General features: G+C 44.4%; 1 protein-coding gene across 1 annotated transcript in view; it reads left to right on the top strand.

The window, feature by feature from the left end:
• baiap3 (BAI1 associated protein 3) overlaps positions 1 to 12,933 on the top strand; it is a 29,174-nt gene that overhangs the window by 7,333 nt on the left and 8,908 nt on the right. The window contains exons 3-21 of the mRNA XM_084037969.1: positions 4,044 to 4,131; positions 4,616 to 4,699; positions 4,829 to 4,936; positions 7,217 to 7,276; positions 7,888 to 7,954; positions 8,396 to 8,609; positions 8,705 to 8,749; positions 9,228 to 9,305; positions 9,698 to 9,803; positions 10,066 to 10,173; positions 10,244 to 10,336; positions 10,552 to 10,655; positions 10,735 to 10,852; positions 10,939 to 11,063; positions 11,460 to 11,550; positions 12,237 to 12,293; positions 12,364 to 12,461; positions 12,554 to 12,605; positions 12,675 to 12,826. Coding sequence (XP_083894095.1) covers positions 4,044 to 4,131; positions 4,616 to 4,699; positions 4,829 to 4,936; positions 7,217 to 7,276; positions 7,888 to 7,954; positions 8,396 to 8,609; positions 8,705 to 8,749; positions 9,228 to 9,305; positions 9,698 to 9,803; positions 10,066 to 10,173; positions 10,244 to 10,336; positions 10,552 to 10,655; positions 10,735 to 10,852; positions 10,939 to 11,063; positions 11,460 to 11,550; positions 12,237 to 12,293; positions 12,364 to 12,461; positions 12,554 to 12,605; positions 12,675 to 12,826 — 1,848 coding nt within the window. The remainder of the gene's footprint in view (positions 1 to 4,043; positions 4,132 to 4,615; positions 4,700 to 4,828; positions 4,937 to 7,216; positions 7,277 to 7,887; positions 7,955 to 8,395; positions 8,610 to 8,704; positions 8,750 to 9,227; positions 9,306 to 9,697; positions 9,804 to 10,065; positions 10,174 to 10,243; positions 10,337 to 10,551; positions 10,656 to 10,734; positions 10,853 to 10,938; positions 11,064 to 11,459; positions 11,551 to 12,236; positions 12,294 to 12,363; positions 12,462 to 12,553; positions 12,606 to 12,674; positions 12,827 to 12,933) is intronic.

Raw genomic sequence — 12,933 nt, 5'->3', positions numbered from 1 at the left:
AGTGGATCTTGTACCCTGCTTTTATTATTATTTGAGCTCTCTCTTTTTCTCTCTTATTTTTCTTTATTTTTTTCCTCTTATTTTTTTTAAATAATTTTTTTTCCTCCTATTTTTTTCCTCTTATTTTTTGTTGTTTTTCCTCCTTCCTTTTTTTGTTATATTTTCCTCTTATTTTTTCATTATTATTTCCTCTTATTTTTTTATTATTTTTTTCCTCTTATTTTTTTCTCTTATTTTTCTTTATTTTTTTCCTCAGCTGCCTCGTAGCAACAAATAAAGTCCCACAGATAAAATCATCTTTTTGTTTTTTTAACCGTCCTCAAAGCCAAATGTAATATTATGTACCTGCGGTTTCTATAGCAACCTAAATACATGCTGTTGCCACCATGTGAACTTATACTTGCACTGACAACCAGGTCTATTTTTAACATGGACGCTAACCTCTGATGTTTTGTTGCATGCTGCTCTTTATTGAATGTGAAAGACGAGTAATTGACCGTTTTTTCATGACTGTGTTTAATTTAATGTATATTATTGATTCTGCCTCAGTATGTTTTATCGATTTGGCACGTTTTATTCCTCTTTCACGTTAATGTAAAATCTGCTTCGATGGAACCCTATTTGTGTTCTTCATTAAAGAGCCGTGTGAACTGTCAGTATCTCACATTTTTCTCATTTCCGTGCGAGCTCCCCGATGCTACGCCCTTCCCGCCGAGTCCCAGCGGTGCACCCTGAGCGCCCGTCATTAAGAGGCCGGCTGTTGATCTTTGTCATCCACTCGGGCGGCTGCGAGTCTGCCTGCGCTCCCACTTTAATTGAGAATTTGCAAATGAGGCCGGCCGGCTGCATCGGGGCAGCTCCGGCCGCGGTCGTTGACCCGGCGGTGCAGTCGCTGTCATCGCTGAGCTCTCAGGGCAGAGGCCAGCATGTCGGAGGTTTTTAATTCAGCCCAGCAAGTTCATGTTTTCGCTTCCATGTGAGCAGATTCATGAGACACTGTCAGAGCTTCAACCCCACAGAGATGTCTATTTAAATGTCTTATTTGTATTCTCTTGGTCTGTTCTTTTCCATCTCCAACAGTGGTGGACTTCACATTTCTCTTCCCTGTGGTTTGGGATTGGGATGGTGAGCTCGCTGCTGCGTTCTTAATGGATTTGACTCCTCAGTGTCATCAGACTGAGCTTCTCAATTAGTCCTCAATCATACGCTATAATTATATATTTTTAAAAAGGCTAAGTCATTTCCTAACAGCTGGTTTCAAACTGGAATAATCAGCACGCGTGTTGAGGATTTATTATTCATATTTGTAGCTGTGGTATTAACAAGTGGAGGTTACATGAACGGGTTGGATTTCGAGGGCGATCTCAGATTGTGTCATTTGAACAATTAGTTCTTCCTAAAACACAAAGATAATAGAAAAGTTAATTAATAGGATGATAAGGTTTCGGTCTACTTTGACCCTGAACACATTATGAACATGCTATTGAATCCCTGAGAAAGGAATGCATACAATAATAATAAAGTATCGACCTGCACAGCGAAGGAATCGTCGTGGCGAAGCATCCGAGAGGACCGACCCAAGATGAAAATAATTTCTGTTTCTTTGAGCTACTGAAGGGAGAGATGCTGCAAACACATCTCCACATTACAGTCTGTTCACCTGATGTTTCGTTGCCTAATCAAATGTGTAATCAAGAGTTCAACAAGACAGACTAGTGCTGAGTCGGGGATCCTTGTCATGGAAGAGATCCCTTCGTTGTGATTGGAGCAGCCTGGTTCTGACATTTAAAAAAAGAAACCGGCTTATTTGAGTGGAACGCATGCAGACGTCACATGGTCTCCATTAACGACTGTGTACGCGGCGGCGTTTTCTACTGAGGTTTGAAGCGAGAGGTTGCTTGTCATCTTCACGCTCCCAATTAGTCCCGTTTATTCTCACAGATGGAAGTTCAGCGTTCATGTTTTTATTTATGTTTTCTCCTTCTGCTTCACTCTCCAGAACGGAGACACGTAATTGGAATGAATTCAGAAAAAATAAATTAGAATAAAATGACAGTTAAAAAAAGAGAGGGGGGGGGGGGGGGGGGGGGGGCGCCTGTTTCCTAGCAACATCATCAGTTTGTTATTCAGGTGCTGTGTGTGTGTGTGTGTGTGTGTGTGTTAGAGAGAGAGAGAGGGGAAAGGTTGAAAGATATCATTTTTTTACATGTATCAAATGGGGATTGACTGGATTTGCATCATCGGGGTATTATTTCTGCTCATAAAGCCGTCGCTCCGAACAAAAGATGCCAGACTGTCTGGACAAAAGCCTCCGGCTGCCTGACAGAAGACGGGACAGATTTGAGGATAAGAGGAAGCGCTGGATGATTAAAGATGGATGTGGAGAGAGAATGGAGTGTCTCATAACACAAGTATCACAATCAAATGAGGCTTATTTGTGCTTTATATGCAAATGAAAAACAAATCCCTCTCTCTCTGATCTCTCTGTTTGTGGAGGAATTCACTGATTGGAGACTCGGTTCGAGGCTTCAAACATGGGTTGGAGGTGTTCGGATCAGAATAGAAGTTAAACGACGTCCCTTTGTGCAAATTAGATGAACAACAGGAAGCAAACAAGCAACTATTGATCATCAAAGAGTCACTTAAAGCAGCAAAAGTCCATTCAAACGTCTGAAATCTGTTTCCGTGTTGCATGTTTGCTTGTTTTCAGTGTTGTTGTTTTGCTTCTTACCTGTTGTCTCTCGTTTCAGATGCTTCCTGTCTCTATAACCTCCCCCCCCCTGCTGTATGTGGTCTGTGCGCTCCCCTCCAATCCGTCTAGCCTCTTTGTGCTTCTTGCTTCCCGGTGCAGGTCTCCAGAGGATAGTAGACCTTGTTGGGGTATTTTGGGACTTGTTGTTGTTGTTTTGTTCTGAGCTGAACTCAGCCTCGAGGAAAGTCTTCTTTATAGTCTGTCGGATAAAATAAGCAACGGCAACGTCAACTTTGCAAAGTGATGATGGGCATTTTGTAAAGTTGCGCGGAGGAAATGATTCATCAAGATTGTCACATTCCAGGTAAATGAAAATCATCCGCTACAAAGCGTGTCATGATTTAAAAACTGTACGCATTATTTCTAATGAGCTGCTTTGAACTGAACACATCCACCTTTCAGTGGAAGCCCAACCAGCCTTCCCAGCATGACTGTCATTAGCTCTCATCAATACCTCGGGGGCTTTCCATCAGCTCCGCCACCGCGGCGAGAGTCAGTGGGTGCTGGGCTGGGCTGCCGCTCGCCCGCTGCAATGTAATGACGCTAATAAAGGAGCTTGACGGGCCCCCGGTGGACGGCTCCTCTCTGCAATGTGACGGGGGTTGGCTGAGAGGCGAGGGAGAGGGGAGCTGGGGGGGAGGAGGTGAGGAGTAACAGGCAGACAGCATGGCTGATCCAGACGGTTCTGCTACAGCTCACATCAGAGCGGCTGCCTGCCAGGCCGGGCGGAGGATGCCCGCTGTGAGATTTGGGAGGTGGTGGTGGTGAAGGAGGTGGTGGTGGTGGTGGTGGGGGGGATTCCCAAGGTGTTCCAGCTACTCCCTCCCCTGAATGTGCATGTGTCACCATGACAACTGGGGCCGGCGGGAGTCCAGGGATTCACTCACACCTGGAGGAAGCTGGAAAAACATCATTTGCATTTTTTTGCACACGGCTAATCATAGGCTGGTAGATGAACACGGTTCACGCAGAGTGCAGACATGTTGGATCGCTGGGAGCTTTGGTCCAGACCCGCTTCGCCTCCTTTAGTGTACGAGATGAGGAGGTGTTTGATGACTCATAAGGAGGTGAACTGCAGGTGATGGGGTCATCTTTAGCATCTTTACTGACAGACGCTTCTCCAACACGTGTCTCTAAACAGGATACTGATGGCTGACTCCCATCACGACCCAGAAATATCTCTGTATATGTTCAGACAACATGCAACTTCTCCTGCAAATTAACATATTTTCATATTTTTAAATCTCTAAATTTAGAGGTGTTTTGTCAAACCACTTCCTCTTCTTGGCAGGATCTCCGAGGAGAGCGTGGAGTTCTTTGAGCGTGTGAACGCCATCCTTCAGAAGCAGAAGAACATGCTGCGAGCCGCCCAGGCCGAGGTAACCCCCCCCACGCAACTACAACCGTTCCTTCTGTTCCGCCATGACACGCGTCTGTGTGCGGCGGGTAGGCCGGCGTGACGGGCGCAGACAGACGGGCCGGGTTGGGTTTGGGTGATCAGAAGACTGGAAGCTCAGCTGTGACAAGCTGGCTATGTTCGCCTCCTCCTGCTGCCAATGCTAATAAGGCATTGATGCTGTGTTAACATCTTAACGGAGAGCAAGTAATGTCTTCATTTCCAAATTGCTCTAAGACAAGAGAGTAAGAACATAGAGGCTCATCTAAATGGCAAGACTTCATTTTATCTGAGAAACAGTCATAAAAATTAGCATTTGAAGCCCATTGTGGTAAAAGATGACCCTTTTTTGAGGAGGTCTGACTTTAAATTAGGAACCACTGTACGAAACAACCTCCAAGAGATGACTGACAGTCAACAATGTGACCTTACACAGCCAGGTCTGACCTGTATCTGATCCCTCACAGAGCCAAAAAGGTGCCTGCACAGTGCCGCCCCCCCAGGAGCACGTGGACCAGGCCTTCATCCCCGACAGAACCCGGAGGACAGAGGTGCGTCAAAAGTCACAATGACGGGGCTAGAGCAGAAAACACGAAGTCGAAAGGAACCCACGGCTCTATTTGCTCTTTTTATTTCATTTTTGAAGGCTTGTTATTAAGTGGAGTGTGTTTTTCATGTAGCTGGATCTGCTTTATGAGGAAGCTGTGTACACGGTGGTCAACCGGGTGGGAGTGCCTTCACCTGAACATGTGAGAAGTGACGAAGAGCTGTTTGATTACCTGCTTAAGGTAAATACATACCTACATACTAACCTCCCTACACACTAACCTCCCTACATACCTACATACTAACCTCCCTACATACTAACCTCCCTACATACCTACATACTAACCTCCCTACATACTAACCTCCCTACATACTAACCTCCCTACATACCTACATACTAACCTCCCTACATACTAACCTCCCTACATACCTACATACTAACCTCCCTAAATACTAACCTCCCTACATACTAACCTCCCTACATACTAACCTCCCTACATACCTACATACTAACCTCCCTACATACTAACCTCCCTACATACTAACCTCCCTACATACTAACCTCCCTACATACCTACATACTAACCTCCCTACATACTAACCTCCCTACATACCTACATACTAACCTCCCTAAATACTAACCTCCCTAAATACTAACCTCCCTACTTACTAACCTCCCTACAGACTAACCTCCCTCACATACCTACTTACTAACCTCCCTACATACTAACCTCCCTACATACTTACATACTAACCTCCCTACATACCTACATACTAACCTCCCTACATACCTACTTACTAACCTCCCTACATACTAACCTACATAATAACCTCCTTACATACCTACATACTAACCTCCTTACATACCTACATACTAACCTACATACCTACTTCCCTACATTCCTACATACTAACCTCCCTACATACTAACCTACATACTAACCTCCTTACATACCTACATACTAACCTCCCTACATACTAACCTACATACTAACCTCCTTACATACCTACATACTAACCTCCTTACATACCTACATACTAACCTACATACTTACTTCCCTACATCCTACATACTAACCTCCCTACATACTAACCTACATACTACATACTAACCTCCCTACATACTAACCTACATACCTACATACTAACCTCCTTACTAACCTCCCTAAATACTTACATACTAACCTCCCTACATAGTAACCTCCCTACATACCTACATACTAACCTACTTACTAACCTCCCTACAAACTTACATACTAACCTCCCTACATACTAACCTACATACTAACCTCCTTACATACCTACATACTAACCTACATACTTACTTCCCTACATCCTACATACTAACCTCCCTACATACTAACCTACATACTACATACTAACCTCCCTACATACTAACCTACATACCTACATACTAACCTCCTTACTAACCTCCCTAAATACTTACATACTAACCTCCCTACATAGTAACCCCCCTACATACCTACATACTAACCTACTTACTAACCTCCCTACATACTTACATACTAACCTCCCTACATACCTACATACTAACCTCCTTACTAACCTCCCTAAATACTTACATACTAACCTCCCTACATAGTAACCTCCCTACATACCTACATACTAACCTACTTACTAACCTCCCTACATACTTACATACTAACCTCCCTACATACTTACATATTAACCTCCCTACATACTAACCTCCTTACTAACCTCCCTACATACTTACATACTTACCTCCCTACAGACTTACATACTAACCTCCCTACATACTAACCTCCTTACTAACCTCCCTACATACTTACATACTAACCTCCCTACAGACTTACATACTAACCTCCCTACATACTAACCTCCTTACTAACCTCCCTACATACCTACATACTAACCTACTTACTAACCTCCCTACAGACTTACATATTAACCTCCCTACATACTAACCTCCCTACATACTTACATACTAACCTCCCTACATACCTACATACTAACCTCCCTACTTACTAACCTCCCTACATACTTACATATTAACCTCCCTACATACTAACCTCCCTACATACCTACATACTAACCTCCCTACATACTTACATATTAACCTCCCTACATACTAACCTCCCTCCCTCCCTTTCTGTCTCTATTTTCTGGCTTCATTAAATCTCTTAGGAACACTGCTGCTCGCCTCATACACGGTGTTATTTGTTGTGGGCAGGATGTTAGAATCTGAGCAGATGCTCTTGGCTCTAACCTGATTAAACATCAAAGTCCAGGGACACTGTGTACTCATATATTTATATATCTATGATATTACAACCATTCAGATGAAATCATGCCCATGGTTGTAGCCTCTTTTATGTCTGGAGTGGGTGTTTTTCTTCAGTTTTTTTTCCTAGCTCCTAGCTTCCCGCTGCTGTTGTAGTGGATAGGAGTGCGTTTTAAATTGTAACAAGAAACTGAGAGTTTGTTTGTTCGCCTTTCTGCTGCATTGAAACATCTTTCTTTTTCCTGTCTGACCACCCGAGGTGTTTGATATGGGCGAAGAGGAACATGACATCATCCTCCAAAGAGTTCAAGAATCCAAGGTGAGACCTTTCAAGTCACGGTCCATCCCATGCAGGCTTTGGTTCCATTATAGTAATAATGGTTATAAACATGGAAAACAACTCAACAACATGGTTTGCTTTTCCCTTTTCAGTCGTTCTCAGGTTAATACACCAGGTGACGTGTTGAACGTCTCAGTGGTTACAAAGTGCAGATTTCACTAAATCCCCAGTCGTGCAGCCACAGGTGGGGTTTTAGTGCATTTCCTGGTATTTCATCTCATGCTCATGGAGTTTGCTCAGCGCCGCAGTAATAAGGTGAAAGCATGGCCCGGAGAGAAACAGATGAATTGCACTGATGCCCCCGGAGAGTTGATAGATGTAAGACCTGCAACACCTGAAAGCCCCATTCTGTATGATTGCGTCTTTTATTTGACTTCCAGGGGCTTCTGTTAAGAACCCAGAGCCCAGGTGATAGACTAGGCCGCAGTGGAAATATCGTTAATATTTGAATATTCTCTGGGACATTGAGTCTACCTTTACGACTCACAACAGTCAGATATCTGATGACGCAAACTTACTCAATATATGACCTTGATTTAATAAATCTACAGTTTCTCACTGAATAGACGGTACATTTCTTTTTTTCACAGCGAGCCAGTTTTTCTTTAAGGGTTTCTGTCATGAAAGCGAAGAACCTGATGGCCAAGGACGCAAACGGTGAGACGTGTCAAGTATTTGATAACTCTAAACCTTCTCTACTGGAAAAAAAAATGAAGTTATAATTTATCGTTGCCCGATACTCATGTGGTTCCTGCTTTATCACCCCTCAGAAACCCAATACTTTACAGTAAAGCAGATATTACTCAATACTGCATAGATGAATATCCAGCCCGTATTCTAATTAAGTCTGACATATTTCATATGAATATCTTGCATGCATACCTTCTTTTTTTCATCTCTCCATATTCACAGTATGCATGTAATTATTTGGATGGTTGCATAATGTGATGCCGTTGCTATTTGAATGGTATTTCTTTATTGGGCGATGGGAACTAGGTTGTTCATGCTACTTGGCATTTCTATGAGATGTGTATTTAATACACAATATATACTATGTGTTCTGTGTGTGATATAACGTTTTTCATCCGGGCCTGCCAGGGTACAGCGACCCCTACTGCATGCTGGGAATCCTGCTGGGCCAGAGCCCGCGGGAGACGGAGGAGAAGAAGGAGAGGAAGTTCAGCTTCAGGAAGAGGAAGGAGAAGCTGGAGAAACGCTCCAGCACCAAGGAGGTGTTACCTGCCAGGTGCATCCAGGTGACCGAGGTCAAGCCGGAGACCCTGAACCCCGTCTGGGACGAGCACTTTGTGTTGTGAGTGCAGCAGGTTCCTGTGTGTCACCCTGAAGGTGTCATCATCTCTGTGGGAGGAGCTCTAATGTTGCTGTTCTCTGCTTGTTGTTTCACAGTGAAATAGATGACGTCCACAACGACCTCTTACATCTCGACATATGGTAAGAGTGTCTCATTTTTATAATTATATTAAATGATCACGTTAAATGGGCTTTAGATGATTTTTCTTGCATCACATAATCAATCACTTCCTAAAACTGCTTGAAATCTGAAATTTCTTTCCTAAAATCTTGATCGACTGCCCATTATTCAAAAAGTGTATCATTTATTTCCTTTTTTTTGTTGCACAAACTCGCTTTGCAATCAGTTTTTCAATCATCAAGCAAAAAGAAAAAGGCTTTTATTGACCTGCATGACAGATTGGCTGAAGAGTCATTATTTCCTTTCTATAGAAACGTTTCTCCGTTCAGAGCTCACTCTCTGGACTCTTGACTCCATTAGAGGTCAAGTAGGCTCATGCCGTTCATGAACGGGGCCAGATTGTAGATTTCCTTTCACTCCACAGCTCCGTTCATTGCTGATTGATAATGAGGTTGTAGTTTATAATGATAAAAACCTCTGAATGCTGCTCTTTTCCAGGGATCACGACGATGACGTGTCCGTCGCCGAGGCCTGTAAAAAGCTCAATGAAGTCAGTGGACTACGAGGAATGGGCAGGTAGAGGAGCCGTCTAATCATCCGTGTAATCAAGTGTTATTCATTCATTCATCAGTTGGCATTGTGGTTGTGAATAGATGATTAATGGATCAATTCTATTAGAATAAAAAAAAAGAAGCCTGTGCTTTCTACATCTGCTGAAAGAAGAACTGACCCCATCTTGTTAATTCAAGGAGATCGTCTGGTGTTTGTCCTGATGAAAACCTGAGAATTTAAATTCTAATGAAGAGACAAATCATAATCCTCTGGTGTTAAATGTGCAATTTCCTTTTGAACAAAAACTTTAATTAGGACGTGAATCTCATTGATTCTCTAATAAAAGTCACTCTGGATAAAATCATGAGCTAAATACCCTGAAGAGAAATAAACCTGACTCCCTTTTTTTTCGCCAGGTATTTTAAACAGATAGCAAAGTCGGTGCGATCCAACGGATCCGCGTCTTCGGGCTCTGAGGAGAACGCCGACGACTTCCTCGGCTGCATCAACATCCCTTTGAATGTGAGTAGAAAAAAAACCCTCTCACTAGTCGGAGGCATGGAGCCGCTGCAAATCAAACACGACCGCAAATAGATTCTCTATGAGGGTCAAAAGGTCATGGTCATCTTTGGAAGCTTCATTGTAAGCAGCTGGACTCCCTCTTAGGTGTTCATGAATACTGTGGAAGGCAATCTGAAGTCCAGTTGCCTACGATGAAGCTTCTAAAGACACAATGTGCAGGATTTCATCTGTGGCGTTAATCCGTCCGGGTTCCTCCCTGCAGGAGTTCCCCATCGGAGGCTACGACACCTGGTTCAAGCTGGAGCCTCGATCCAGTACGTCCAAAGTTCAGGGAGAATGTCACCTGATACTGAAGCTCTTCACCAACCAGGTCTGTGAAACCCAGACGGCAGGAAACTCCGTGAAGGGTAATGAAGAATTACAACTCTTTTTCATTTCAGAGAGACACTGCTCTGTCGAAGAAAGACTCCAACGTCTTCATTCACAAGAAACTGCTGAGTCAGATCGTGGAGTATGAGCACGCTCATGTGAAGGTGAGGCACACACACACATATGGACATATTTATTATATTACATCTATGTGTGACAAACATGCCAAAGAATCTTTGGAGATGTCATTCTGAATCAATCACACTCTGAACCTTCAGGCCTTCTCCGTCTATATTTACACCTGCCTTAAAGATGAGCGCAAACAGACTCTTCTGAATATATTTATCTCTCTAAATATATATGATATATCTAATTGTAGAGAGAGCCGTACAACTGGAACGGGCAGGTTTGTCCTCCAGCGTGGACCGCCCTGACTCACCACGCTGTGCAAACCGATCTCTCGCCTCTCCAACAGGCCATTATGTGAGTATTAATGGAGACGCGGAATTGATCAGAAACAAACAAGCTGAATTATCAGTTAAAAGGTTTATTTTGGTAACAGTCGCTGGCAGTGCTACAGCGGCCACCATCGGACCCAGAGGGTGTGCTACTCCCTGCTGCTGCGCCTCCTGAGGGCCATCGATGCAGAGTGGGACCCCACCGCTGTGAGGGGAGACCTGGTAGGTCTGCAGGGGGAAAAAAACAACCTTTCATCACGTGGGGAAAGTCAGAAACTCAGCTGTAAGTGAGGGCTTCCTGTGTGCAGGAGAGGCAGCTGTCAGACAGCTTCAGGCTGTACACGGAGCACTGCCTCTGCCTGATGAAGAACATGCGGCAGGTCTTCCCGTGCACCAGCGCCGCCGCCATCACGCGCTACGAGCTCATGCTGAGGTAAAGTCACATGACACCAGAGAGCCAATCAACCCGTCAGTGGAGGAAGCGGAAATATCTTCATCGTTTAATGTTTGTTCCTGACCACAGATTCTGTTTAAACCTTAAAAATAGAAAAACATGAATTATTCCCTATGATATTATGCTTCCTCTCCACAGGTGAAATCATGAGTCACAATCATGAACATTTGAACGGGTCGAGAGGATTCCTCATTTAGAGGAGAGTGTGTTTTAAATAGAAACTTTAAACAACACACCTGAACACCTCCTGAATACACACTCTCTCTCCTCCTCCTGCAGTCAGGGTGGAAAGGATTCAGTGAGATTGTAGCTGTTGTGCTTATTTGTTCTGATTTCTGATTTATTAAAACAGTCTTCCTTATTGTTCTTGTTCAGGGGGATCGGCTACATGCAAAACATGCGAGCGTTTAAGACCGTGTGTCCTCTTCGGAATGATCTGCATTTGGACATCACCACCGCTGCCAAGGTAACGATGAGTCTGTTTGACCACTAGAGGCGCTGTGCTGTAGATGAACGGCTCGATGTTTAGCTGTATTTCCACCAAGAAGTTCCCGGCGTTGTTTGTCCCAGGACTAAATGTCAAGCAACTAAAAAATAGGTTGCTTCAGCACATCGTGGTCTGCGTTTCCATGGCGATGCAAAGACGGGCGAAGATTCGGCAAATTGTCAGTGCCCTGACATATGAAAAGGCAACGTGACATGTCGGTGAACACTGCAGACTGCACTTTGGAGCGCTCACCCATTTAAACACGTCGGGATGAAACCACAGCGACGGCAGATTTCCTGCTGCACGCTGTCTTTCATGAAACGCAAACACACAAATGAAACTAAGAGCTTTTGTCTCCACGACGAATCATCTGTTGAGTGTTTGATGGTTGTTCATTTGTGCCTTAGAATCCTCTTTTTCTCTCTTTTACTGCTCGTCCTCTCAGCTCGCTTTTTAAAAATGGACTTCATCCTGTATATTCATCGACCAATCTGCCTTTTTGGGGGTTAAATGTCCCCACAAGTTGGTTAAGATTCTGGACCTCAAGAGGTTCCTGGTCCCAGAGGAAAGAAACATCATTAAGGAAACACATGTAGGTGTCTGTAAAATCCTCCAGAAAGCACCTTTAACTCACTCATTTCCTTACTTTGTGTGATTACTAACAGAAAGGAACGGTGGAGTGGTACGAGAGCTTGATTGCACGATATAAACCAGAGGACGGGGTACGTTGTCACTCATTAACATATTCCATCCATGCATGGAGGATTGATAACCATCATGTTGTTGGTGTAGACTCTGGAGGAGCAGCTGAAGAAGCTGGTTCACGTGGTCGATGCCGTGTGTGCCGACGTCCAGCGGGCCCAGAACACCTACAACCAACTCTTCTACAGGTGAGCAACGCCACGCTTCACCTGCAGCAGAGCCGGGGCTTTGGGGTTTGGTTTGGACTGAAGCCGTGTGGTCCTGTTTGTCGTTCTCACAGCGCGGTGAAGGTGGATTTCTTCAGCATATCGTACAGGCAGCTGGAGAAGCAGGTACGTCATCGATGCGGAGTCCTTGTAAACGAGGCGTTCAGGTGTTTGAACCATGACTTCCTCCTCCAGGTGGCCGACGACGTGAACGTGGCCATGGAGCGGGTTTGTGGGACTCTGGAGCAGGAGAGCTCCAAACTGACTCAGACCATGGGAGAGACCATCTTTGAGCTCTTCATGTCCCTGAAGATCCTCAAAGGCTTCCGGGAGTTTCTTCCTCTCAAGTGGGTTCGACGGTTTGATGACGGTTCAGAAAGCGTCGGGTTGTTTGTTTGGAAATGTCAGCGTTGACCTTCTTCTCCTGCTGCGACTTCATTGAGAGAGACGTGTG

The sequence above is a fragment of the Eutrigla gurnardus genome, assembly GCF_963514095.1.
Source record: "Eutrigla gurnardus genome assembly, chromosome: 20".
Lineage (NCBI taxonomy): Eukaryota > Metazoa > Chordata > Actinopteri > Perciformes > Triglidae > Eutrigla > Eutrigla gurnardus.
Note: the sequence above shows the minus strand (reverse complement) of the source record. Positions and strands in the feature narration are given on the sequence as shown.